The 26,793-nt window shown below is 37.1% G+C and overlaps 3 protein-coding genes, 2 long non-coding RNA genes and 1 other non-coding gene across 6 annotated transcripts; 4 read left to right on the forward strand and 2 right to left on the reverse strand.

Annotated features, from left to right (window-relative positions):
• The first annotated feature begins 4,432 nt into the window (after positions 1 to 4,432).
• On the forward strand, positions 4,433 to 4,596 carry LOC143447562 (U1 spliceosomal RNA). Its single transcript, XR_013114115.1, has one exon. It is a non-coding gene; the product is annotated as a U1 spliceosomal RNA (small nuclear RNA).
• Positions 4,597 to 5,546: 950 nt separating this feature from the next.
• On the reverse strand, positions 5,547 to 9,744 carry LOC143447220 (uncharacterized). Its single transcript, XM_076947211.1, has 8 exons — positions 9,530 to 9,744; positions 8,501 to 9,357; positions 8,222 to 8,320; positions 8,006 to 8,131; positions 7,740 to 7,895; positions 7,520 to 7,654; positions 6,622 to 7,356; positions 5,547 to 6,446 (listed from the first exon to the last, which is right to left on the reverse strand). Exons 1-8 carry the CDS (start codon positions 9,718 to 9,720, stop codon positions 5,626 to 5,628), a joined length of 3,120 nt encoding a protein of 1,039 aa, XP_076803326.1. The 5' UTR covers positions 9,721 to 9,744; the 3' UTR covers positions 5,547 to 5,625.
• LOC143447221 (uncharacterized) lies at positions 9,658 to 11,491 on the forward strand. The gene is made up of 3 exons (XR_013114055.1): positions 9,658 to 9,893; positions 10,082 to 10,177; positions 11,366 to 11,491. It is a non-coding gene; the product is annotated as an uncharacterized LOC143447221 (long non-coding RNA).
• A 1,799-nt stretch (positions 11,492 to 13,290) lies between these two features.
• Positions 13,291 to 15,472, forward strand: LOC143447540 (uncharacterized). Its single transcript, XR_013114108.1, has 2 exons — positions 13,291 to 14,858; positions 15,179 to 15,472. It is a non-coding gene; the product is annotated as an uncharacterized LOC143447540 (long non-coding RNA).
• A 760-nt stretch (positions 15,473 to 16,232) lies between these two features.
• Positions 16,233 to 18,084, reverse strand: LOC143447539 (uncharacterized). The gene is made up of 3 exons (XM_076947735.1): positions 17,864 to 18,084; positions 16,998 to 17,151; positions 16,233 to 16,835 (listed from the first exon to the last, which is right to left on the reverse strand). The coding sequence occupies exons 1-3, from the start codon at positions 17,969 to 17,971 to the stop codon at positions 16,546 to 16,548; spliced, it is 552 nt and encodes a 183-aa protein (XP_076803850.1). The 5' UTR covers positions 17,972 to 18,084; the 3' UTR covers positions 16,233 to 16,545.
• A 3,549-nt stretch (positions 18,085 to 21,633) lies between these two features.
• LOC143447542 (uncharacterized) lies at positions 21,634 to 25,883 on the forward strand. The gene is made up of 6 exons (XM_076947736.1): positions 21,634 to 22,273; positions 22,406 to 22,696; positions 22,919 to 23,055; positions 23,236 to 23,383; positions 23,466 to 23,568; positions 23,658 to 25,883. The coding sequence occupies exons 1-6, from the start codon at positions 21,949 to 21,951 to the stop codon at positions 23,821 to 23,823; spliced, it is 1,170 nt and encodes a 389-aa protein (XP_076803851.1). The 5' UTR covers positions 21,634 to 21,948; the 3' UTR covers positions 23,824 to 25,883.
• The last annotated feature ends 910 nt before the right edge of the window (positions 25,884 to 26,793 follow it).

A 26,793-nucleotide genomic window follows, 5' to 3' on the forward strand; every position in this document is an offset into this window, starting at 1 on the left:
GTTAGCAACAGTGTAGTTGTTAGCTGTGAGTTGACTGTTTTGGTTAGGTGTCGAAAATGTAAAGTTAAAATCAGTATCTTCATACACATTGTTAGACTTGCTATGGTCAACACGAATATGTACCCGATTACGACAATAACGAAAACCATCCAATGATTCTACCAAATATGAACGAGGCCCAAGTATGCGTACGATTTTACCCTTTTGCCATCCCTTCTTTTTCGCACTTTGGAAATAAACTCGTTGGTTGATATACAATTTTGACATTGGTTGACTTTTGCTATCGTAGGTTTGCTTGGCTGAGGTGCGGCGTTGATGACGACGATCGACGTCAAGATGTTTGCTTTTTGGAATGTGAATCGGTATCACTGATCGAGTTGGTCTACCAAACAATATCTTTGTAGGACTGCAGTTGACGTCTTGTCGTGGCGTATTGCGCATTTCCAGAAGTGCCAGCCACTGATCTTTCTCATCTTGTGCTGTACGTCTCAGCATGTTCTTTAGTGTTTTCACAGCAGCTTCCACTTTTCCATTGCATTGTTGGTGTCCTGGTGATGATTTGTAGTGCTGTATGGCCCATTTTTGACAGAATCTTTGAAATTCTGTAGAGATGAACTGGGGTCCAGAGTCAGATACAATGCATTTAGGAATTCCATATCGGGCAAAATGACGCTTCAACAAAATGATGACGTGCTTTGCAGTTGTTGAGGTCATGACATCAATTTCAGCAAAATTTGAAAAATAGTCAACCGTGACTAAATAAGACTTTTGGTTCAACTCAAATAAATCAACACCAACTTTTTCAAATGGTGATAAACCTTCGGGATGTAGCAGTAATGGTTCTCGTTGGTTGTTTGGCTTTGCTTGTTGGCATATTGTGCAATCATGAGCCAGTTGTTTTAATTCGTTTGGCATTCCTAGCCAGAAAACGGTTTCGCGAGCTCTTCGTAATATGCTATCAGCACCAAGGTGAGCTGAATGGAGTTGAGATTTGATTTCTGATCGAAGAGGTTGAGGGATGAAGGTTCTCTCACCTTTCAGAATAATGCCATTTTCTTGACTCAGTGTGTCACGAATGGAGAAGTAGGGTTTGATGATGGGAGGCAAATGTTCTTTGTTGTCTGGCCACCCATTCTTGATGACTTCGAGCAGAAGTTGAGATTCCTCATTCTTTTGTATTGCATCCTTAATTTCTTTTAATCGTTCATCAGGAATTTCATCTAGAATTGGTTCTGTAACCACTTGTGCGATTCGGTTTGGTTGATCGAGCAGTTCCGGGTAGGCACGACTTAATGTGTCAGCAATTACTAATGCAGTGCCTGGGACATATTCAAAAACAATATCGTAACGATTTAGGCGCAGAATGAGAGCTTGGAGACGCTTTGGTGCTTGACTCAAAGGTTTTTTTAAAATAGACTGTAAGGGTCGATGATCATTGTGAACTATTATCTTTCGTCCATACGTATACTGATCAAAACGTTCCAGACCAAACACAACAGAAAGAAGCTCTTTTTCAATCTGAGCCCAATTTTGCTCTGTCTTCGTCAGGGCTCTAGAAGCATATTCAATGGGTTGATCATTCTGAAGCAACACTGCTCCCAAACCACTTTTGCTACTGTCTACTTGAAGAATTAGATCTTTTCTTTGATCAAAAAATGTCAGAATAGGAGTTTCGCATAGCTTTTCTTTAACTTTATTCATTGCTTTCTCGCACTCTTCGCTCCACTTCCATTTCTCATTCTTCCTCGTCAGTTTCCGTAAGGGTTCCAGGTCATTGGCTAGGTTTGGCAGGAAACGAGCCAAATATTGTACCATGCCACAAAATCGTTTCACACCGGAAACATCTTCAGGAGAAGGCATACGTTGAATTGCTTCGATTTTCGCAGGATCAGGTGCTATTCCGTTGTTTGAGATCAAGTGACCCATAAATGTGATCTGCGAAGCTTTAGTTACAGTTTTTTCTTCATTTAGTAAAATGTTACATTCATGACATCTCTCACGTAGTTTTGTTAGATTTTGGTCATGGTGTGTTTCGGCCTCGATTGTGGTCTTTCCACAACCAATAACAATCACATCATCTGCCACTGCAAATACACCTTCCAGTCCAGACAGGGCTGAGTGTAGTCTTTTTTGGAAGATCTCACTGCTCACTTTCAAACCAAACGGAAGTCTGTTCCATCGGAGTCGACCGTGAGGGGTAATCATAGTAGTCAGTCGGCTGGAGGCATCATCCAACTTAACGTGCCAGAAGGCATGCTTAACATCAAGTTTGCTGAACACTTTTGCACCCTTCAGAGCAGGCAATATATCATCCAAGGTAGGCAGTTTGTAATGTTCCCGCTGTAAGGCGACATTGAGAGGCTGCGGATCAATGCAGATTCTTATCTTTCCATTAGGCTTGGATACGATAGCCATTTGGCTGACCCATTCAGTCGGATCATCGATGACTGAAATGACATTACTAGCAACAAATTTGTCAAGCTCTTGCTTAACTTTTTCTTGCAAGGCTACAGGTATGCGGCGACAAGGTAAAATTTTCGGTTTGACACTACTATCAACAGTTAAAGATACAGTACCTAAATCACCCAACATAACATCATCATGTACAACATTTGCAATAAACGAATCAGCATTAACAGTTAACAAATTCATTTCTGTTACTGTGCTATAACTTAGCAAGCAATTCAAATGATTATCAACAACATGAAATAGTACAGGATATACCTCGTGTGTTTTTGTGTTGGTGACATTTAACGTTGCAAGACCAGCTATCTTAATTTTGGTTTTGTTCCACATTGTCAGCTGTTTGGTGCAAGGTTGGAGTTGAGTATATCGCACATACTTCTTACATATGGTATTGACGTCAGCACCGGTATCCAATTGAAAACGTACCGTGCAACCATTTACTTGAAGTAAAGCAGTCAGTCTGTCTTTTCCATCATGCACAGCATGCAAAAATTCTTGTTCGGGTTCATTTTCCACCTCTCGTAATGTAGCTTGCTTATCTTCAATGCAGTGAATTCGTGATCGACATTTTGATTTGAAATGATTCAAACCATGACATTTTGCGCATTTCTTCCCATACGCAGGACAAAATGATTTTCCACGTTTATGGCTTTTACCACAAAAGTTGCACTCTGACAGGAGTGATGCGTGACAACGGGTTCCTTTGTTGGCATATTCATGCTTGTTGCTACTGACTTTTTGTACGGCTCCATCTTCAACTTGCATTTGTTGCGATTGTGCACCAGACGAATCAAAAGAACGACAGATTTGAATGGCTCTGTCAAGAGTGAGGTCATTTTCTCTTAGTAGCACTTGTCGCAGCTTATCAGGAACAGTAAAGATGATCTTGTCACGCAGCATGCGACTTTTCAGGTCTCCAAAATTGCAGGTTTCTGCACGACTTCGAAGCTCTATTAAAAAGTGATCAAAGTTGCCTGTTGACCATGTGGCTCTCCAGAATTTATATGCTTCAAGGGACTCATGCTGCCTTGGGTTGCAATATGCGGCCATTTTGTTGAACAGTTCTGCCGGGTCGTCCTTGTCTTGACCTGTTGTGTAAATGAAGTGCTTGGCTACACTTATCATACCAGATCCAGCACAATTAAGAATGGTTGATCGCTGAACTTTGTTAGGTTTTGCATCAGCTCCACTGGCTATAAGATAGACTTCTACCTGTTCTTTCCAACGTCGGTAGTCTTCCGCTAAAGACGCTGAATGTATGTCTAGAGGTTCTGGTAACCGTAATCCTTCCATTGCACATGGATACTATCAGGAAATAGGCTAGTACGGTACAGTATTGTAGGTCTATGTTAGTATACTTCGTAGGATCAACTTGTTACAACACAGGATTCGCTGCCACCATGTTAATATCGCTACTCTCGTGATATTATGTGTTGATCTAAGTCGATAAGACGTTCGGCAGAATCTCTTGTATTTAGACAGTCTTGAACATGAACGTATTACTCCACATACGAATCACAATGCGCAACCAAGAGAGCACATGGCTGTAACATGGCCAACATAGAAATCTTATTAATTAGTTCATACCAATCAACAGTCCTCGCTATAGATTGCTTAATTTTGCTAGCTAAACTATTGAAAAGAAAGCGGTTATTAAGGCGTAGCAAGTGGCTCGCGTTCGCATGGTGACGTAAAATGACGTCATACTAATTTAAATAATATGATACTGTAAACAGCTTGTAGCAGAATTTTGCGATTAACTTTAAAATACTGGTTTATAAAAACATATTCAACGTACATTTCCTAAGTAAAACTTTGCAAAAATAAATATCAACAACAGAGAAATAAATAAAAAACTAGAATATAGCAAGTTTTGTTTAATTCTTTTTGAAAACTTACTCGCAGCAAAACAGCAAATAATATGTTACATTGAGTATTCATAAATGTTCGCGGGATATGACAACTCATACTTACCTGACGAGGGTCTTCACCGCGATCCAGCAGGCGGTGGGCCCAGGGCGAGGCTTTGTCATTGCACTTCGACTGAGCTGACCTCTGCGATTACCCCAAATGTGGGTAACTCGGTCGTATAATTTCTGTTAGTGGGGACTGCGTTCGCGCTATCCCCAAACAATTTCTAATCAAGCTTAGTCTAATATTATGTAGCTAGGCCTATGCAGAACCAGTTTCGGGCGTTTAATCCAATGCTAATTAAACAAACGCTTTCTGTTCTGAAGCTTAAAAAAACTGTGTCTTTTAGCAACTAATTTTGTATTTTGCGAAGAGCTTCTCACAGTTTGCTTTGAGGTGATCAAAGATAAATGCCACAAGATAATATTTTCCTTTTTTTTGAGATACCTTGGCTGAAAACGCATGACTGTTGGGAACGAAAACTACGATGCAAACGTTTTTATAAAACAAAAGCTTGCTTACAAACAACCATTATACTCATAACCACAATCTCTAGAACACTCCAAATCAGGCGGATTTAGAGAAAAGTGCATTTTTTGTGTAATTTCCGCTATGTCTTGATAACATTTATATGGCTTCTATCGTGTCACACGGGTTGGCTCTTGCTATAATTGCTGAATACGTAGTCAAATCTGCCAGAATTACACCAAGTTCAGCAAGAAACGAACCAAGAACAAGTTCGTTTCACAGCAGGCATGGATCACTTGAAAACACAGTAATTAATGGCGAGACTTACAGGATTAAAGCCCATGTTTTACCTAAAGAAAATAAGAAAATAAACATGCAGAGAGAGGTGTTTTTAGATTGCTTCAGTGCCCTCGGCTCTCTAGTAGTTTTCGTGTTGTTGTGTTCACTATTTTTATAGTAGTCGTAGTATAGCCATGGCTCGGGTCTTACTGAATATTTTATCGTTTATACCTTAACTGTTATTTTTATTACTGTATTGTTTTTATTAAATCTCTTTTAACATATGTGGTGCAACGACTCGCCATTAAAATGATAGATGATCCTGACTTTTAACCTACTTTTATCGTAACACGACCTAAAATCGGAGGATTTATTCAAACAACTAAATATAGTTCCTGATAGAGATTCTTTGGGAGCTGTTTATTTACTAAAACTACGATCATTTGGTGCTTTTGCGATATGTAAAGAACGACAAACAATTTATTGCACGAAAATGTTAATTCAGCGTAACCATTTTTCAACATTTTTGACAAAATAGTCAAAGTTCTCAAGCGACTTCCAATACCCCATTGACTTCCTCAAAGCCACATTTGCAGCATTGACTTGGTTTGAGAAAAACTTGCAAAATCCAAGAATGTAAAAACACATCCCTAGATGAGCGTTCTGCTTACTCTTTTCCATCACATTCTGTTCCATGCGAACGAGGGTGATTGCTCTGTTGGCGCATTCCACTCCTCTCTCATAGTTTTCCGCCGCAAGATGGAAGTAAGCCAGTCGTTTTATGCAAGAGCTTAGGAGACCCAGCCGTAAGGTTCTGTCTGCTTGTCGGGCGCTGTCAATTGATTGCACAACTTCCATGGCGATAGGTATCAGGTCATCTCCAATCAAGTCCATCATGTTTGCTTTTAGAGAATCATCACAGGGAACGACAGCAAGAAGGTGGTGTAATGCGCCAACAGTAAAGTTTGTTTGCTCCGTTTGTTTAACTGTTTGTACGCCCAATTTCAAGAGCAACAAGCCTATTTCGTGATGTTCGTTGGCAAACAGATACTTGCACGTACACCTTAGGCATTTCCAAAGCTGGTCATGCAACTGAAACGAAAGGTAATTTATACTCGGTTCATCGTTTAACAATTTTTGAATGTGGCATCTGAGGTCTGGAGCTTGGTCGGTGAAGAACACAGCAGCAAAGCGAAGCTTCATAACTTGGTTTAAAATCGACATATTTTGAGGCACATCTTTTCGATTCAGGTGTTTTAAGATCTCGTTTCTTCGCTTTGGTTCCACTGGTATCGGTGAACGCTCGTAATAGCAAGCTAGATCTAGAAACAACTTTGCATTAAATTATGGGCAGTTTTTTGAAAGTTAGTTGTACTCGCTCTGTTTAGATATAAGAGCAGATTCGACTTGTATAGAGTAGAATTGAATTATTGAATTAATCTCTGTTTACAAAGTTGCTTTCTCGATACTAGAGTAACCATATTATAGTCTGCTTACTGTGCATGGTTTTGTAAATGCATTGAGCTTTCATCTGTTCGTTGACAAAGTCCTGAGCGCGAACACAACATCGAAGAGCTTTAAACAAGTAACTTTCTGCTAGTCCTGCTTGGTTGTTTCTAACATAACGATTGGCCAAGTTGTTGCAGCAAGCTGCGTACAAGGACAGAGACCTCTCATTTTCTTCCAACTTCTGTAAGGTGACGTAGGACTGTTCGATACAATTTAGAGAGGTTTCGAGTTTGTCGTCGAGAAAGTGACAGTCCGAAATACACTTCCAACATGCCGCTTGTACAAGTAGCTCAGCTTTCTTACCGACATTTTTCACTGATGACAGAAAGTGTTGGACGTTCGACATAACCTCAATTACATCTTTCCTGAGCAAACGGTCACACTCAGTATGATGTCTATTTTGCAAGATTAAAGTATTCAGCGACTGGATGACGCGCCTGAGTACTTCAAGTGTGTTATGGTGGCAACTGTAAGACACGTTGATTCCTAGTTTGCAAAGTTGTAGCAACAACTTGAAGGAGTGGCCACATGATATCTCATTCTGTCGTTGGAATAGATGCAGGATTTCCTCCGCAACCGCATTAACTTTTGTTTCGTCGAGTGAGCTTGATGCGAGCGACTGTAAAAGGATTTCGAATAGGTTGTCGATTTCCGCCAATTTGCGTAGCGCAAGGGCACTACGAATCGCAGCAAGTGCATCTTTTATGACGTCATGGCAATCACCTGCAAACGAATTAATTTTACTCAACAATACGTCTCAGTTTAATGGTAGTACGTTGGCTAGTACTGCAAATATATAAAAATAAATAATGTTGACTATATTTTATTCTTAATATTGGCAAAATGCAAGAAAATTTGCAAAACATTTTAATTGTTCAGAACAAACCACGTTTATTGCTGGTTGAAGTAGCAGTTTTTCTTGTTACTAACGCTGCGGCAGTTCTGGGGGAGAGTCCACTAGGTCCTGGGTGATCGCTTGCTGGCGTGTTACTGGTGGCCATATTGAACTCTGAGTACTTTGCTGCAAACAGTTGAGCACCATTACGTCATTCCCTTTTTCGTAATGGAAATGTGTGCCAAACTGTATACATCTACGCTATACATACCATTCGTGTGTGATGTATCACCACAATCTGTTTGTTGAGAAGTATGAGGCCTTTCATACTCTAAATTCGAACTGTTTAATGTATGATCAGGTACTGTTTGTATTATATGTGTTGAAGGAGGGTGACGCGTGCATACAGAGGTTGCTTCCTCAAAACCTGTACATAACCATAAAACAATCTTACATTTTTATACATCTAGGCTTAAGTGATAGCAAATGAGCGGTTGGCATTCATACAACGCATCGAATTCCGTTCAAGCTACTCACCATGAAGGCTCTTTGTCAATGAACCTACAGCGGAGGAATCGTCTTGTTCTGATGATTGTTGTGTCAAGTTTGTCGACACAGTTGTATCGTCGATGCAATCTTGCGTGAATGCTGAGCTATCGATGCCTGTGTTACAGTTGCTTCTGTTACAGTTGACTGTGTTTCGGAACTGAAAAAGACCACTTGACTTAAAAAAGGGATTAGTTATTCTACTACCTGACAATATATGTGTCAAGGTTCCAGACGATGCTTCCACTGTCGAGTCATTAGGCATGTTACGAATTCTCTTCACTTGTACACCTTGTATTTCAACGTCTAAAATAAGATTTCCTTTTTTTAAAATAATATACTTTTTAGTGAATGTTTAAACGATTACACGATTTTTGTAAATAAACCGTATAACCCAAATATAGCATATTTTGTCAGTACAATAAGCCAGTTTACAATGCAAAACCACGTTGTTTCATAGAAATCTTTATTGTAGTTGAGCTTCACCTGATGTTCCGCTTGTTGTTTCGTCCAAGGTGCAGTTAGAAAGTTCCTTTAATTTTAAGCTGGGAATATCAAAAGTCTTCAGGATGTCTTGAACACTCTGGATGATTTCGCTGGTGCTAAATGTTTTGAGCAACGCAGCAAGTTCACTTTTTACAGTAAACATATTTGGCCGATCAGGTAATTTCTTGACACATTCACTCAAAACACGTTCAAGTAATGATAAGATTTCCATTCCCTTGACGTCGTTGTTGTTTCTTAAGATGTCTTTCTTTTTGTTGATTTCGATGAGATCTAACTGAACTCCTTGCAGAATCTTGGCAGTCACTATCACGTGATTATCGTTGGCAAAAGACGGAACTTGCCGCAGAAGAGCCACGTACACGATCATTCCGTAACTGTAAACGTCCATGGACGTCCTCAGTTTGTTTGAGTTTGAGGTTAGCCTCTCTGGCGCGCTGTACAACAGCGTGTGTTGAGTTCCTGTCTGTGCTGGTACGGTATCTTGTGCCAAGTAAGTCGTGCAGTGCGATAGGGCGGCTCCTCCAAAATCTGCAATCTTACTTCGTAAGTCAGCTGTTAGTAAAACATTTTTCGGTTTTAGGTCTCCGTGAGCAATTCTGAGCTTGCTCCACATCTTATGAAGATAAGAGATCGCGTCCGCCATCTCGTGGCAGATTTTCAAGTACCAAAGTAAAGGAATCCAAACCACATCGAGATTAAATATCAGCTCGTGCAGTGATCCACCTGGCACGTATTCTGTGACAATACCGACCCATCCTGGCCATCCTACCAGGCCATGAACGTTAATTATGTTGTCGTGATGAGCAAGTGACAGCAGTTCAACTTCGTTACGATACCTGCACAAGATTGCTATGTTTATACTTTAATAAGTTATGATGTCAAAGTGTATAGATTCCCAAGTTATAAAATTTTAGGTTTGAGTCAACAAAGCACATGGCGTAAAGCATTGAAACTTTTAAACATAAGCTTAATTTTGATTGTTTCGTAATTGAAAACTGTTTTACTTACTCTTTGAGAGTTTCCTTTCTTTCCCTTTCATTGCCTCGAATTGGCCTACATTTTACAGCTATTTCTCCTCGTTGGTGATGAAATGCCAGCAATACAGTCCCGAAACTGCCTTTGCCTAAGATGTCGACCGGGACATTGCAACGAATTTCATCTGGTTTAAATTTTCTTACGTTAACTTTTGTTTGTGACATCTGAAAAGTATCGTAACAGACAAAAATAATAAGGCCGGTCTATTACGTGTGTAGAGCAATTTGATATCGCTGCTTATTTACAGTAGCCTATTGCAGTCATTTGACAGCACTTTGTCAACTACAAAGACTTGCTGATTTCGAGAAATATGTACCATCTATTTTCTGTCCATCAGGTTAGAGTCACTTCAACAGACAAATCGTTATAACACTGTAAAAAATTGGTTGCTTACTTAGTCTATACCTTAAACCTGTGTTAGATTAATTATGTTTTTCTTTACGACCTAATTTAACAAAAGCCTACGTACTATAAGCTAAACAACACGTCGAAGACCGATTATATATAGCCCTACTCTTATTTCAGATATGGCTGCACAGAAATCCAACAATGGTTCTGTGCCAAGCGAGAGTTGAGTTTTGCTACGACGTCAGAGCAAGAATACTCTTTGAATAAATATCGGTAAGTTATCCACTCTCTTTCAATGAATAACCCCTTGCTGATCTTGCCAAACAAATAGACTAATAAAACGCTGACGACTAAGCTAAATCATCTCTCCTGGTAAACATTAAATCGTAACTATGCCTGACATTTTAGGTGATAAAGAACTATGAATAAACGCAAGCAAGCTCCCGCTTTACAACTTTGTATATGTTCAATTAAATTTGCATATCAAGTTGTTTTGCAATATTGCTTTTAACGCAACGGAAGGCAGACTGCGGCTCGCCGACTTGTTTTTTGTGGCTCTTCCAACAGAATAGTAATATCCCTTATTGTTCATTTTCCATGCATTGTTACACACACTACTGATTTTTCGTCTCGCTGGTATTTGTAGTTGCCCGCAGGTGACTCTTTCATTGAACAGGTTTGTTCACCCTTTATATTATGATTATTATTGAAATACAAAACGATCTGAAACTTCAGTGATAACTTGCTTACTTTAGAAAAGGACTTTATTAAATTTAAGCGTAAATGCTAAAACATGTTACTCATAGAATTCAAACAGGAATTATCCAGACAATTTTTTTCCGTAAGATTTAGAAGTGATTACGATAATTAATTTTTGCTTAACTAGTTGTGTGACAAATTTTTCTTGTTATGAAATAAGTCCTAGCAATTTTTACGTCACCATGTAGTAGAATCCATGTGCGTGACGGTGTTGTGTTGTTCAATGATGGTCTAACTAGATAACCGATTTCCATAAACCTTTCTCATGGCGCCTTTTGAAAACTTATGAACACTTATGACGTCCTAGTCAGCCCGAAATTTGCAGGTGTAACTGTCACAAATGCAATTGTGTTAAATTCTTTTGAACTGTGTTAAAAGTGGAATGCTCAATACAACGATTGACGAAGTTAACTCTTTACTTTTGCCTTCTTGTGCGGAGGCTAAGTACCAGTAACAAGTATTTGCATTATGCTGTAATACCAGATGCTTGTTGCTTCACCGTATTTACGTGGAATCCCGGATATTGCAAAATTACGATGGCTGTTGTTAGTATCCTGACTCCAATTTCACTCAGCTCACAATTACTCACATCTAATCGTCTCATGCTGCAAAGGCATTTTGCCAACGACAAAACTCCATTGTAGCTGAATTTGTTTTCACTCATGTTGATCTCATCGATCTAAAATAACTTAATTGTTTCAGAAAGCCAGACCGCTACCAGGACCGCTTCTAAAACAAACTCGCTCTACAGCTCAATTTTGATTTCAACTCATTTCAAGGAAGTCTTGACCATGTCACTTTATACGTATTTGCGGTCACTGGATAATGAATAAACATCGAACAAAGTACCGCCGGTTATAAGCTTATATTGAACATGAAATTCAATAAGCCAAACTTTGTTTTTTTTTGTCTCAGACTTGTTATTTAACTGATTCACAATCAGCAGAACCGCAGCCAACAACGATTTCTATGAAGAATTTCGTAACCTATGCAGACGGGAACAACAAACATGGATATTTAAAAATCAATGATTTGGAAAGAATAAAAATCAACAAGCATCTAGAAAGAGTAAACTATAGATTAAAAGCATCGGTCACAAATTTTATAGTCCTTTGAATATTTATTTAATCATGCACGTTCAATGAGATCAGACGTTATTGGATAATCGTCACTCACTCGTCGGCACTCATATTTATTTCCATATTTTACACATCACAGAGACTTTCTGTACCGACAGCAGTTACTACCTTTTTATGTCATTTTAGAAACACAATGAACAAACTGAAGTTGTTCTAAACGGGGCAAAATTGCTGTACTTATCTGAGATGAAGATGGTGATTTACTGATTATTATTCATAACCTTTAATGCAATTAATAAAGTTGCTTTTCAGAAACATAGTGTTGCTATGTAAAAAGTGTTGTAAATGTAATAACGTATTGTCGTATTTGATTGTGTAGGTTAAAACAATGTTGTAACTTGTAAGTTTTAAGAATGTTTGTTTGGTAGTAGGTAAACCCATTGCATATGTAGCCTACATTTACTCTATCGTTTTAGCTCATAAACAACGACGGTTTTCTTTGTGAGAATGCTCATGTTATCTGCGTGAACAAAGCTGGACTTTTTATCATGAACAGTTGTCGAGAGATTGATCATTTTGAGAAATGTCTTCGTAAGGCTGAAGAATCTTTTGTTAAGCTCTACCCGTTCTTAGAAAGCTATTTTCAGAGTATGCCCTACAGATCGTCCTATGCTTTAATGCAAGGTCCGTCAATGCCGATCAAAGCCAACCAGGCTGCTGTTGTTCCAACTGCAGCAGAAGACATGACACACACTAAATTTTATTCCGACAATTACTGATTGAATTCTTGCAACACAAAAAATTCAGGACCCAATATTTAGCGGACAGCAAAAGTTATCCATGGATCAACAAAACGCAAATTGGGAAAACACAGACAACTTTACTGACACCGACAAACCGACAAGAGTTTTGAAAAGAGGTTTGAAAGTTACAAGTAATCAAAGTTCTCGTGCTTGAGACGAAAAACAACCGTCATCACAAAGTGAAGAATTAAGTGAAGATCAGCTCATTGATTTGAGCTCTTCCTGTGAAACATCCACTTAGTCGCAAGACACCTCTAACGGTGCTGATCTTGGGGACATGATTCTTGGTGGTGTTTCCGCTGTGACAAGATTTCCTTTGAAAGGTCTGAAGAACAGTGACAGGACAGTCGCAGGTTAGAACTACGCTACAGAAAAAGCCGACGGTAAAGAAACAGCGAAAAAAATGATTGGAACAGCTGCAAATGTTCTATTTTAAATATTTAATTCGGTTTATGTTTTAATAATTGAGCCATTATTTTAGGCCTTGAACTCTCTACTCTAATTTACTTCAATTTAGTTTTTTAACTTCCCGTTACAGTGAATATTTTACCAGATTTGTTTCGTATCAATTGATAACCGGAAAAAAATATTTTTTTTTATATATAGAAATATTATTTTTAAAGTGCATATTCTTGTTAGGCTTCTATGATATAGGTAGGTCAAAAAAAATAAAATAAAAAAATGGAAACACATTCAGTTGCATAACGTTAACGTGCGCATTGGTGCAAGAACTAGGCTATAGAGTGTTAACCTGGCTAGGGCACTGGAGCAGGTTTAAACATTTTACATTTCGGCTGTAAATTCACCCCCAAAATTTAAAATTATATTCCTATTATTTCAACATTACATAACTTTGAGAGATTAAATTCGATAAAATTAGGCAAACCTTTTAGCCTTAAGTCAATAGCCTGTAGGGTGTTACAGCTCACAGGCTAGCCTATGATGCTCCCGAGAAATCCTCTGCCCGGATTTTTCTGGCGAATAACTACCGTTTTGCTTTGTATTCTAATGAAGTAGGACGTTATCGTAGTGCAAGTTTTGCCATTACATTTACTGGCGCATTTATCCGATGCGCTGATAGCAGACTTTCCGGCAGGCCATAGTCAATAGCGGAAAGAGTGGTGAGCGCGGATTGATAGATGTAGATTACAATCGTAATTGTGTTTTGTTAACATCAAGCGGTCTGTGTGTCATTGGCAACATCAACATGCACGCTGAACTATTTTATCTTCACGCTGATTTATAATAAAGGCAGCGTCTATTTCACCGACTGCCGGTTACCGAATTTGGAAAAAACTACTTTGGCAAACAGCTAGCCTATAGCTGGTTACGCAATTGGTATTTTCTTACTTCAGTAAACAGCAGCCGGTGAAGTAGACACTTATTTTACCGGCCATCGTTTACCGAAGTAGGAAATTATGAATACGATAAATATCAATTACGTTAGTCAGTGAGTTGAAATGTGTGCTAATTTTTAGCTTAAAATGATATAATAAGTTTTGTCAAAGGATTATAATTCAGCAGCTATGGTAGATGGATGTCGGTGAAATAGTCATTGTGATGAATAAAAAAAACTGGTTGTTTGAATGCCATACTGTGATAACTTCAGAAACAAACAATTAAGGCTTCAGTGCAAGCCGTAGCGCCAAAATTAGTTTTTTTTTGCATATGCAGCTTCTCAACGGAAATGGCTGTACTTTCCAGTATGGGCCTAGGCTACTGATATCCAAAGTGGAAAGTAGGACATCACTAATCTAAGGATGTAATAGCGCTAATCAACGAAAGTCATGATATTAAAACAATTTAAAACTAATCCCCACCAACCCCAACTCTCACTTTTTATGACTAAGTTACCCCCAAAGCTTTCCCGTCTCCACAGATTGGTGTTAACCTGGAATGTGTGGAGCCTGATATTTATTATTCGATTTATAATAAATAAAGCTGGTTTTTTAATTGCCAATTTATAATTTAAATAAACAGATAACTGAGGTTTCTGTGCACTCCATCACGACAAAATTTTTGAGGTATCGTATACAAGTGTGCCACCACTTTATGTCTTTGTATACTAAACCCAACCTACTCATCTGGTTGTGGTAGATGTAGATTGTATAATAGACCCAATTTTGAATAAGCAAAGTTAAATTTAGCCATAATGATTGGCTACATCTTGTTGAGAATCAATGAACATTAATCCCATTCCCCAGAATTTGTTTTTGTAAGATAAAGATGTCTATAAAGTGCCAAACATTCAACGGAGGAAGATTGAATAGAAGTTCACTTGCGTTACCATTGCACAACTGCATTCGTGGGAAGGTATACTCGAAATCTTGTTGAATCCTGTCATAAAATATAGATCGGGTGAAAGGCGTATTCTATCTGTACGTGACAACATGAAGGATTAATGACTGATAGTCTAGCTCTTGACTAAAAAGGGAGAAAGCATTATATTGATACGCTTTTTCAATAGTGATACAGATTAGTTGATTCAAGTCTACTTTCATTTTCTCCTTCCTTCTTAATATTATGCCAACTATATGGTTACCATGGTATGGGTTCAGTATGGTTGGGCCAAGCCAGGTGTTTGTACTGTGCCACGCCAAGGTCAAACCAGATTTAACTCTGCTTTACTGTAGGACACGACTCACCACGAAGAAGGCATAACTCACATGGAATACACTCTGGCTTGGTTACCAAGCTAATCCAAAAACCTACAACTTTCTTCCACTTGTCACATGATTTTACATCGTGCGTTGGAAATGTTTCCAGTTTCACTTGGCTATCATAAAAGGTTGTGGATTTGCATTCTTGCACTGACAGATTAAAAACTTCATTCACTGTGTGAAGCATTTTATGTCGGCACAATGTTTTGTGATATAAACTTGATTCTTGTCGCACTGAAAATAAATTACATGTTTTTAATTATTTCAGATGCCTGGTTTTGTAGGTTGCAATTTGGTCAATACTGAATGTTTCAGCTCTTAATAGAACACAACATAAAAAATGACTCTACGTCTGCTTAAACAATTATCACCGCTTATTATCAAGAACCACGTGAAACTTTCACCAAATTTTGTTTTTCCAACAAGCAGACGTTATAGCAGCGAAAGTACAGAGACTGTAACCACGACAACAGTGCACCCTCAGAGAGAAGTAAGTGGACGAAACAAAGACAATCCAGTCGTGGTGGCCTCGCCCACTGACAAATGTATCGTGGGTTGCTGCTGTTCGGAAGAGCAACCGGGGTTGAAATGGTTTTACCTTGAGGAAGGTCCAACCCAGGTTTGTGACTGCGGTTATTACTTTCGGCTTGAAAGGACTGTGGAAGGCCAATGGGTGCCGGAATATTCCCAAGTTATGCAAGTCAATCAAAATCGTCGCGACCCACGTTTCGGAACTAAGCGATGGCCCTTTTCAAAACCTAAGATTGAAGATGTTTATGTAGATCCTCCCAAAACAAAGGCACCTGCAAGTTAAAGCTTCTCTTCTTTAGATGGAAAATTGTTTCACAACATGTAAATATAATGAAAGCGTTTGAGATGATGTTTATGATTAAGAAGTTGTTGCTGATATCTCCAAAGCAATGTTTAAAACATGACCTTTTTTGTTTACAAATTGTCTATAACAATTTTGTTAATGTGTTATAAATACTATTAGAAACTTTTTGTATGTTCCTGTGAAGGTTCAAAATTGTGCTTTTGGAAGTTTTATTTCTGTAAGTTAAACGTGCAACTTCTGGTCTGAATAAACCATAGATAGCATAGCGACCACAGCGTTGACATTGACATTACAGGCAAATTATGACAATTATTAAAATCTTTCTTGCTTGTAAATTGCAAAGTTGTTAATGAAAATTGCTAAGTAAGTAATGGAAATTGCAACAAACACAATAAGGCAATGATTTTAACGATGCATACCAGTATAAAATCACAGCCAAGAGTTTCAAGTGGAAAATATTAATGAAAAGGATAAATAGAAAACACTAGCAATTAGCACAGTAACACTATACGGTAGTTTCAAGGGCGTGCAGTTCCAAATCTCTGCCACCATCTTGGTCTGCTGAATTTTTGACAATTGCTTTGTTATTGTCATATAAATGCTGTTTGTCTGTCAGTTTGTGTTCTATCGCTGCGGTAACGTTTCTTCTCGAATCATCATCTGAAGGACAAGCTGCAAAGGTGAGGTTCTCTTCTGTTATTTCGAAATTTTCGTCACTTGCGAAATGTTGACGAGCTGGTATGGACGTGTTTGGTAGTAAGTGCAAGGGTGTAAGAGGCTGGTATTGATATTTACCTACAGAAAGTGATAAGTTGCTATGGTCATGATTATGATCTAGTCAAACAAACGATTAGAGCAACTACAAACAAACACAAAAACGTCAGTTGAAACACGATAGAGCCCAGTTTCATTAAATGAACCTTCTTTAGGCTTACTTTACAGTCCAGAGTGACTTACATAAGCACCAGCCTACGTGACAAGCCCAGTGTAATTTTATGCACTTCCCGGTCACCGCGCTGCAGAATTGTGGGTAATGTCGAGAAGCGGAAGATTCTGCTAATTGCTGGGCGGAATATCTCAATTTCTCCGGCGGAATTTTACGGAGTTGATCCTGCAAAAACGGTTGTTGAATACTTTCTACCAGTATCGGCCGCAAATATCAAATCGAACTAAACTTATAAGTTTATAACATTTTTGCATGCATTGCGACCTATGTTGCCGTGCATTTCACCAGATAAATATCTCATCTGTAGTTTTAAATAGTAGCCTACTATTACTTAATCGATCATATACGAGGAACAGGAATTTTTCTTCCAAAGATCTTAGCTATTGCCAGGATGTCAGGGCGCGATTTATGTGTTATCCTTCCTGGATGTCTGATATAGAATTGCATGCGCATTAGTCCAACGTGCTGGGGTTGCCTTGATGTATTTTATCGAAGAAAAGCTATAAATTAATACCGATAATATTGTTCCAGAAATGCAAGGATTGGCTACAAAATAAATTACAGTCCCAACGGATTCAAGGTTCAGTGATAATAAAAAAAATACAAGACGCTTGAAAAATCAATATTTTCAACGAAGTTTGTTTTTTTGTCGCTTTTATGACAGAGAATGTTTCAAGCATGAAAGTTTAAGAATAGCTAATACAGAATCCATTTAACAAAGTAAATACGGTCCCGTAGTCAATATCAGGGTGCTGTAGTAGTTAAACTACACGGAAGCTTTAAAGCTAAAAATGATAAGCAACTCATGACGTCATGAAATGTTTATCGCGGACATGTGTATGGACAAAATAGACATCGATAAGCAAACGGTACAAACCTTGTCGTCATAGAAGACCGATAGATCACTCGAGTAACTGAACCAGGAGGCGATTGACGAATCGGATGATCGGTCACTGCTACTTACACTTGTGTCATATCGTAACATATTTCCAAATCGAAGAACTGAAATTTGTTTTCACTTAAAAATTATGTAAATCGTTTTAGTAAATGACTAGATTATAATCGATGTTGCTCCGTCTCTAGAAAAAGTTCAACGTATCAAAATTAGAATAAGCCTACAGAATATGACATAATAATAGCCTACGTGACACAACGTGGCGTGTTTCTCCATCTGACCCTACTATTTGAAGTAAGTTCAATCTGGGTTTAAGTGTCCAAGCTCAAAAGACTAACCTTCTGCTTCTAAGCTATTTAAACTTTCTGTTGTAGTAATTTTCAGCATTTATCCATCTTCCTTACGTACCAAGTATTCTAACACTTCAGCTGAAACTGAACAATGATGTGTGTCTTATGCGCGTCACTGCAAAAGCGTCATTAACTTTCCCTTATTATACGCGATAAATGCATGCCCGGAAGTGACATCACTGTTTAACTCTCGTTTCTGGAAACATTGGATATCTGACCCGACAAAACTGATGGTTTGCCTCATGATTAATTTTAATCTAGTAATGTTCAGTTTTTTGATTTAGTTTTGTCATTTTTCAGTCTTTAACAAACGCTACAACCTATCTTATATAGCTCTTCTTATAAAAACTCATTCTTCGCATTGCGTTGTTGAAACAGCCCTTCACCGTCGCCTGTGTTCGATTGCATCCGCACTTGGGCTATTTATGTCGCCGCGTAACAGAGCCAAGCAAACTTTGAACTTATCAACGTATTTGCTTGTTGTCGCCAAACTATAGACAACAATGATAGACATCCTGTCGTTCTCTCGCCTATGTGATAAAATTCGCACCTAAAAAACTATTCCGACTTTCATGTTTTAAACATGCATTATTTAGCGCTCGCGTGCATCCGGCATTGACACGAATTGGCGCAAAGTGTTAAGTTATTTCGTTATCTTCGGTGCGACTGTGAAGCGAGTTTGCTGTCCACGCACTCAATGATATTAAATTGTATGAGCATTCGCCGGTATGGAAATTAGATATCGATTGGTGTAATAGGAAGATTAAAATGCAATCAAAAACTCGTTTTTTGTTCAATTTCCGGTAACTTGTATTATAATTTTCTCGCTTCATCCGTTTTTATGAACTCTATCAAAATATAAGTTCATGTTGGCTTTGCTGCATTAACATTACTTGACTGGTGCATACAGGCAACGACTATAGGCTACTATTACGGCCCTATACATATAGTTTCCTCTTATCAAAAAGGACAGCTGGGCCGACGTGTGTTATTATAAGTAATAAGTAAAACAAAAAGCGAGCTACAGGCTACTGATTAAAGTAGGTTTTCATATACATCTATAAACAGCAAACTTCTCTGTAAAACCATCTGGGAATACCATATGCTTGGTCATGCGGAATCGACTAGCTTTAACCGATATTTGTTTGTCATTTTAAGCCAAATATCAAGTGACTATATCTTTTTCCTAATAACTAAAACTTTTTAACTATAGCTTACATCTTTATCATTTGAATAAATCAAATCGGTGATCATAAACGCAGGTAACCAAATTAACTTATAGGCTGCACCAAAAATATGTGTTTGTTGTTTCATATCTAGAATTTTTTAAGCCGTTCTTTTGTTTTCAGTTTTCTTAAATTGAAGAACAACTTACCAGATCTAGGCTTTTGTTTTTAATACTTTGTTCTACTTTTGATTCAATTATTCTGCTCTCCTATTCACAGATCTACTGAAACAAATAGGCCTCTACGCAGCATGATCATATTGAAAATATAAGACGCTTTGAAAATTCACTGGGGAATAAGGCGGTTTCTGTTGAAAGAAGTTACAAGATTCTCATTTACGAAACAAATTTTTCAAGCAAAAGCAAGTGACATGAAAGCAGTGTTTGAAAGAAATCGTGTTTTGCTGTAGTTAGCAAGAAGATTAGCCTTCACCTAATAAGCTTCATGCATGTTTAACGCGCATGTCTCACAGTGTGCTGACATAGTCTTAAAAACAGGCGAAGTGATATATCTCCACTGGCAAGCATTAGAAGCCCAAAAACTCAATTTTGCTTAGCTCATACTTTTAAATAAATCGTAGTAACTTGATCCTCAAGTTGTTTTGCCGATGCTTTTTAAAATACATAAACATGTTTAGTGTACAGCGAAGTCACGTTAACTCGTACTTCTACTTTTCTTAATTTATGGTTGATTAGTTCAAATTATTTTGTTTGTGTCAGGCCATTAGCCTATGTATAAATACACTTTCCTCATTAACTCGAAATTAGTTCAAGGAATTACTTATTGCGTTAAAATAAAGTTTCCAAGGTCTTATTCTCATTTTTGTGCGTAGGAGATATTGATGAACGTTTTACTTTAAACTTAATATTTTCGCAAAAAAGTAAATTCGTTAAGTTAGCTTGCTATTTGGTGTAACTGTGTTACCGGTTTACTGCGTTAATTTTATTCTAAACATTGTAATTAGGTTGTAGTAGACGTTACATTTCCTCTCTTGGGACACCGTCGAAACCCTTTATGAGTTTAATATAGCTACAACTGAGTAATAGAAGTAATAGAATATTACAGATGGCACGGCAAATCGGCCACGTATTACGGTCTAAGTCTGGTCTGGATATTTTCTCTCGTAACAGCCTCTGTATTTGGTGAGAGAGTAAGCGAAAAAACATTGTTTTTGACAAACTATTAACGCAGCTATATGGGCTTGGCTTGTACTATACGCTTGAAAGTAGATAAAAATTACAATACTTTTTACAAAAACAAAGACAATGCACTTTATAATTTACTCACCAGTTAAATCTTCACGAAATTTTTTGTTCTGTACATTTTCATTTCTTTCCTATGTCTTCAAGTTTGTTGCAAATACACAGAAGTATCTTTGTTATTGTTAGCTTGGTTTCCTGGAAAGTTCATCTTCACCTACATGACGACAACATTTTCTCTTCTATCCTGCTCTTCATGAAGATCCTCAACATCATGACTACACAGTTGCCATTGTGATGATGGTTCTATTCTATCTTATTCCGTTCCTATGTCTGGTAAGTTTGGCTAAACTATGTGTCGTTGCCCAGTGAAACTGTAAATATGTTTTCATGTCTTCAAGTTCCTAAATCTGATTTATTTTACTGCAAGATGCTTCGTCGGTTGCATATTAAGTGTTATCAATATTTATAGGCTGCTACGTGTGTTTTCACTGTTGGTTTTATATATCGTGATGTGAAGAAGACATCTTGGGATAATTTGGCAAATACCACGCTGTTAAACTCCAAGAGAAAACAGCTGAGGTCTATTCTTAAAACAATAACCTTGCAATTGCAGGGTAACTGCAAATAAGCTTGTTGTGTACAGCACTAAGTTGCTCTGAAAAAGTGAAAATGTTCCACGATATTGCAAAGAGAGAAGTTCTGCGTCATATAAGGTAAAAGCTCCTTGTACAATGTAGGCTTGACTAAAGTGTTCCGTATTTAATGGCTGTAGATATCACGTCGCTTTTTCCAAGGAACAATATTTCCTAAGCTAGAATACAAAGAAGTGGAAGTTTCCATTCATTTGCATGAAAGTATAAATAGTTTTTGTCTTGTCTACTACAAACAATACAATTTTAAAGAAAAAGGGGAAGTGTGATATAAAGTTTTTAATTCAGGCAGAACATTTAGCAAACAGCCGTCAGTTTGCCAGCAGTACAATATAAATTCAACAGAAATTTAACTTTAAAAGAATTACATTATCTTCCTCTTTCTCAGCAGGATCTTTTCGATAATAGCTATAATACTGCAGTGAGTCCTCTATTTAGGCTATAAGTCGTTGTCTTGAAAAAGTTATCTATTTCAGTGAATGCAGAGTTGTTGCCAAGTCTTCGTAGTTTGTTGCTTTACTGTGAACATACATTTTCAAATGGAGTCGTTGTTGTATTAAAGTTTTTGTGCTGAAGGATTGAAACTTAATTTACACTTCTGTTGATTTCGATAAAAACTTCCCAGAAAATTGTCCCAAAATGAAAGATAAAAATATAACAGCACGTTTTGAACACATCAATGGCCATTTCAAAAACATCTCCTTGGACTGTCCCATACCTGGATTTTGTTCCGGTTCAATGCAAGACCTTTACATCAATTGTTTTAATCAGACTTGGAACTCTTGTCAACAATGTGGAGTGGGAAGAGAAGCTGCGTTTATGATCGGAATGATTATCATTGGATTGATGATATTTTTTGGCAATGCTCTTGTAGTATGCATCGGTTACAGGAGATGGAAACGGGACGACCTTTCAAGATTGGATATTTGCAAAGTATCTTTGGCGTTTGCTGATATTATTACCGGTAAAATAGGCTACCAAATGTAATTAAATACTACAGTACTTTTTGGTAAAAATCGAAAGATCACAATGCATATCACAAAATTAATGACGAGACATTTATCATAATTTGGCCATTACGATTCCAATCTCACAGCTTTCCAGTTTCTGGTTGTAATACCTAACAACATTGTCTGGTCCATGAAGCTTACACCGGCTGAGTTGATTAAAAGATGGCTCGCCTTGAAAAGGTCTCCCGAAGCGCATGCTGGGGGCATGTTTCTTATGTTTGGAGTTACTTCATCTATTTTCCATCTGCTTTTTGTGGCAATGGAAAGGTTCTATGCGCTTATTAAAAGTGCAAATTACGTATCAGTACAACAAAAATCCATGATTATAGGACTTTTGGTGGTTTGGAGTGCCTCTATATTAGCATCAACTGGTGCAGGTAAAATTAATTTTTACAGTAAAACCTATTAATGTGAAAAAAAATGAAATATCACTGCACTAGTTATACAATGTTGATATATTACAGCTGTTATACTTGTTGCAGTCTAATATTTTGTACTGTTGGATAGATTTGGATTAGATTACACTATGTAAGGACAACTGAAGACATAACAGTTTCATCTAAACATCCAGTAACGTTTTCGAATATGGTAAATTTCAGCTTGGTTTCCTCATAGCTATGAATTTCGTTATTTTCCGGCCGCATTTCTTTTCATTCCTGGATACACGGAATCGCATCATACTGCCGCTGCTACTGCGGCCTGGGTTGTCTTATACGTCATTCCCTTCATTCTCTTAGTAGGTCGAATGAAATGTTTGTCTAAGCTCTGTCAGCATAAAATAATAATTGATTTATTGTTGATGTTGTGTAACATCTTGTACCATTTTATACTTAATTGCTGTTTAATATCATGTAAGTTGTTTAAGAGTACAAGTAGTGTATTTTGCACGAAATTTCATGAAATGCTTAAATCCCAGCTTGTTTCTTGTGCTGCTGGTGTCGTCTTTGTCTGCCGAAACGGGAAAAAAAGAGCTGGCAAAAATTCTCCTTTGTTCAATCGAAAGAAGCACATCACTGCTTTAAAAACAATTGTTTTCATGCAAATTGGATTTACTGCAACAACAAGTGATTTTACATTAGTATGATACCAAAATAAGCTTTTTTTGTTGTTCTGAATTTTTTCAAAAACGCTATCCTTTTTTTGCAGTTCCGACTTTTGTTGTAGCATTTTCTAATTTTTTACACCAATCCGACTGTGCTGTATCGGATCGAGCTTACATGATTGCATTCTACATTGGCATGGCAAACAGGTATAGGCCTACACCATTCTTTTGGTTTAGAAAAAAGAAAAACTTCATGAAAATGAATATAGATCTGATGATGAGTGTTTTTATTTTAGTCTTGTCAACGTCATCATCTACAGTTTACGTCATCAGAAATTTCGCGATGAAATATGTGACATCTTTAAACCAGGCTATCTGCGGAAAAAGGCCGCTAAAAGTGCGCTGCAATTGCAAACTAAAACAAATCAGACAAACACCCGTTCCGACACCGATAAGTTATAGTTTGTTTAAAACTTCTTTCATATAGAACCACCAGGTTAATATTTCAGATAAATAGGTGATATGGTATGGTGCGTTCAGTACATATATATTGTCAGTCTAAAAAGAAAAGAAAATTACCATAATTTAGGTCTATAGGTTTTAAGACAGTTATGATAACTTACTTTAAAAAAATAATTACTTAGATTCTTGAGATTCTGAGAGTCTTTGTAGATTCGTGATACTTACTGTGCCAACGCTGCACTATAAATAATAGTTGAAGCTATGTACATATACGACTTGTAATCGAATGATATTGGACGGAAGAATTATTAAAAAACATCGAAAAAATTATTTTAGTAGGATATTTTTTTTATGTGCGTAAACTGATCGTATAGAACAGAGATGACATCAATATCATGGTTGTATCTAATAACTTGTGTACTGTTATACACTTTTCTCTACTGTAAATATAAGGTTAATATTTTTTCATATCATCTGCTGCATAATATTTGATTGCGCAATCAAATCAAACACCAGATTTATCTTCGTGCAAAAATGCTTTAACTCAGATTCAGTTGGACTAAAGTTAATTTAATCAATTAATGAAAAATAAAGGTGTGTATTTAATTAAATTTTTAAAACATTCGTTTTCGTTCCAGATTTGACCTTATAAATCTTTAAAGAGTAATCGAGATTGGATAATTAATTTGCAATCCCAAATGCAAATCAAATAAATGCGTTATTGAAACTAAGACCATCGCCTGCGTGTAAAGATCGAAGCTACCGCTCTGGGTAGTTTCATGGATTTGTTTTATCATCGTTCTGTAACCAGATCGTTATGACAAACGAAAACTTTTAGATTCGAAATACGACAACGTTATTTACTAGAAGCGTATAACCAACTGACACCATCCACGTACTTTTTTATTGAAAGACAAATATCGTTGATTAAGCTATTTTAGTGCTTCCTTAATTCTGTGAATATTAATTTATTCATTTCGTTTATTCAAATTTATCGACTCGGTAGCCGAGTGGTTCGAACGCTGGCCTCCCAACAAATATAGCTTCTGTTCTGTCCCCAATGGCGCTTTATCTTTGTAATGCCCTGCGACCTTTGCTCCTGTTCAGTGTACTTGGTGGACAATTCTAAACTTAGGCAATATTATATAAAAAACAAAACATCAGAATAATTAATGTGCGGCAATCGTAACTTGCAGAAAGACTATTTCGGTAACAGGGGCTCGAGTTATGATGAACCAACGTCGGGTTTAAGTCGTGCTTACAATTCCATTCGTCTGAGGATAAAAATTATCATATCGTATCGTACCACAACATTTCCTGAAAGATTTTTGCTGATTTAAATAAATAGCAGTTTCTTTGAAATTACAAGGAAGCGTTTTGCTGGCGTTTAAAAATGTCCCGAAAATTATCATTTCAAAAACATGAATAGATTTTGCATTTCAATTATTCAAAGATTCCAGTATTTAAATGCGCGGCATACAGTAAACTTATAGCACTTCGTCACAAACTGACGAAAAATGACAGTAAAAGGTGATATGAAAATAACGATGTATATTCAGTGTTTTCACGCTTTACATTTGAAAGGAGAAGTTATTTTCGGACTTGTTTTGAATAAATTGATATAATTTAGATTGGTTTTAAATAGAGAACAACTGTGTTATTTCGCACGACTAACGCGGCACCGATATTGACTGACTTGTAACTGCATATGATAAAGACAAACTGACAACTTTGACAAATATACAGTTTATAACTTATATTTATCAGGTTATCCCTGTGCTGTATATCATTGTTCTTTTTCGTCATCTTCTGACACATTTACAAATTTTGGGAATACCATCTTGCTTTTGTGTGAATAGTTTCACATCTTGGCCGCTTCCTATTTTTAATCTTATTTTGCTTTCGCCGTTGTAAAATAAATTTTGCATTCACAAATTTTGGGAATAATATCTTGCGTTTGTATGTTTAGCGTGTGCATAATTTTCATTTTTAATCTTGTTTTGTTTTTGGCGTTGACAAATAAAGTATGGAATTTTTCAACATGATTTGAATAAAAGAACTTCTGAATGAAATATTTGTTGCTGTTTGAAATGTAGGCCTACTTTTGTAGGCCTACTGGGCCACAACCATGCAAATAGCGAGCTATAACGTAATTGTACTTGCTAACAAAGAGTACGTTTAAGAAATAAACAGTTCTTTCATCCCTATCGAGGTGTTCTGTATGAGATCTTATATAATCATCAATTTTCATTTCCTCTCTCCTAACCTAGTTTGAAAATTAGCAAGCGGAGTCACCTTTCGGTGGCATTATCACTTCATATGCGCAGTCGCAGTGCACACTAAAGAACCCATCAATCTTATCCATAGAGCCTAGATTTAAATAAAGTAATTACCAACATTTTTAATGGGGATAAATTACAGCAACAATAAACCAGAAATAAATTATTGGCAGCAGAACATAGAAAATTATAATGCACACTGAATAAATATTTTTTTTAAAAACTCAAAAAAGGGCAAGAAATTTAATAAGCGGCATTTATTCAAATAAATATTTAGATACTTAAAGCAACAATAAACTTAAATTATGTAACTTGCTGAGTATTTGAGTACTAACAGCAAAATGGTTCTTTCCAATAATTGCTAAACAGGATTCTGTGTGAAAAAATCACTATTAGATGGTTACGAATTGGACACAGTTTATCTTATCAATTCACTGGAATGGAAGTGATGTAAACCGTTACCTGTATTAATAAACGGAGTTAACTTGGTATTCCACTGTCGATATTGAGAACAATGCACAGAATAGAAAAATAAAACCAAGCAACTTTCGACGACTGACGGTGAATTTGTTCTGCAAGTAGTAACAGGAAAGAGAAGCATGACACGTATCATAACATATTATCTAGCTTCAATAGGATTTCCCTATAGTGTCACCTAAAACTATTGTCAACATATCTTAAGCAGAATCAG

This window comes from Clavelina lepadiformis, chromosome 2 (assembly GCF_947623445.1).
Source record: "Clavelina lepadiformis chromosome 2, kaClaLepa1.1, whole genome shotgun sequence".
NCBI classification, from domain to species: domain Eukaryota; kingdom Metazoa; phylum Chordata; class Ascidiacea; order Aplousobranchia; family Clavelinidae; genus Clavelina; species Clavelina lepadiformis.

Bases quoted from the DNA above. Each gene is read 5' to 3' on its own strand.
- LOC143447539 (XM_076947735.1), bottom strand. From the start codon at position 17,971: ATGTTACGATATGACACAAGTGTAAGTAGCAGTGACCGATCATCCGAT. The intron at 17,152-17,863 runs GTTTGTACCGTT...CCGTTTTTGCAG, and splicing joins CGGTCTTCTATGACGACAAG to GATCAACTCCGTAAAATTCC. The intron at 16,836-16,997 runs GTAAGTCACTCT...CACTTTCTGTAG, and splicing joins TCACGTAGGCTGGTGCTTAT to GTAAATATCAATACCAGCCT.
- LOC143447542 (XM_076947736.1), top strand. From the start codon at position 21,949: ATGAAAGATAAAAATATAACAGCACGTTTTGAACACATCAATGGCCAT. The intron at 22,274-22,405 runs GTAAAATAGGCT...CCAATCTCACAG, and splicing joins GTTTGCTGATATTATTACCG to CTTTCCAGTTTCTGGTTGTA. The intron at 23,384-23,465 runs GTGATTTTACAT...CTTTTTTTGCAG, and splicing joins TGGATTTACTGCAACAACAA to TTCCGACTTTTGTTGTAGCA.
- LOC143447220 (XM_076947211.1), bottom strand. From the start codon at position 9,720: ATGTCACAAACAAAAGTTAACGTAAGAAAATTTAAACCAGATGAAATT. The intron at 7,896-8,005 runs GTGAGTAGCTTG...GGTTATGTACAG, and splicing joins ATTGACAAAGAGCCTTCATG to GTTTTGAGGAAGCAACCTCT. The intron at 6,447-6,621 runs GTAAGCAGACTA...AGTTGTTTCTAG, and splicing joins CATTTACAAAACCATGCACA to ATCTAGCTTGCTATTACGAG.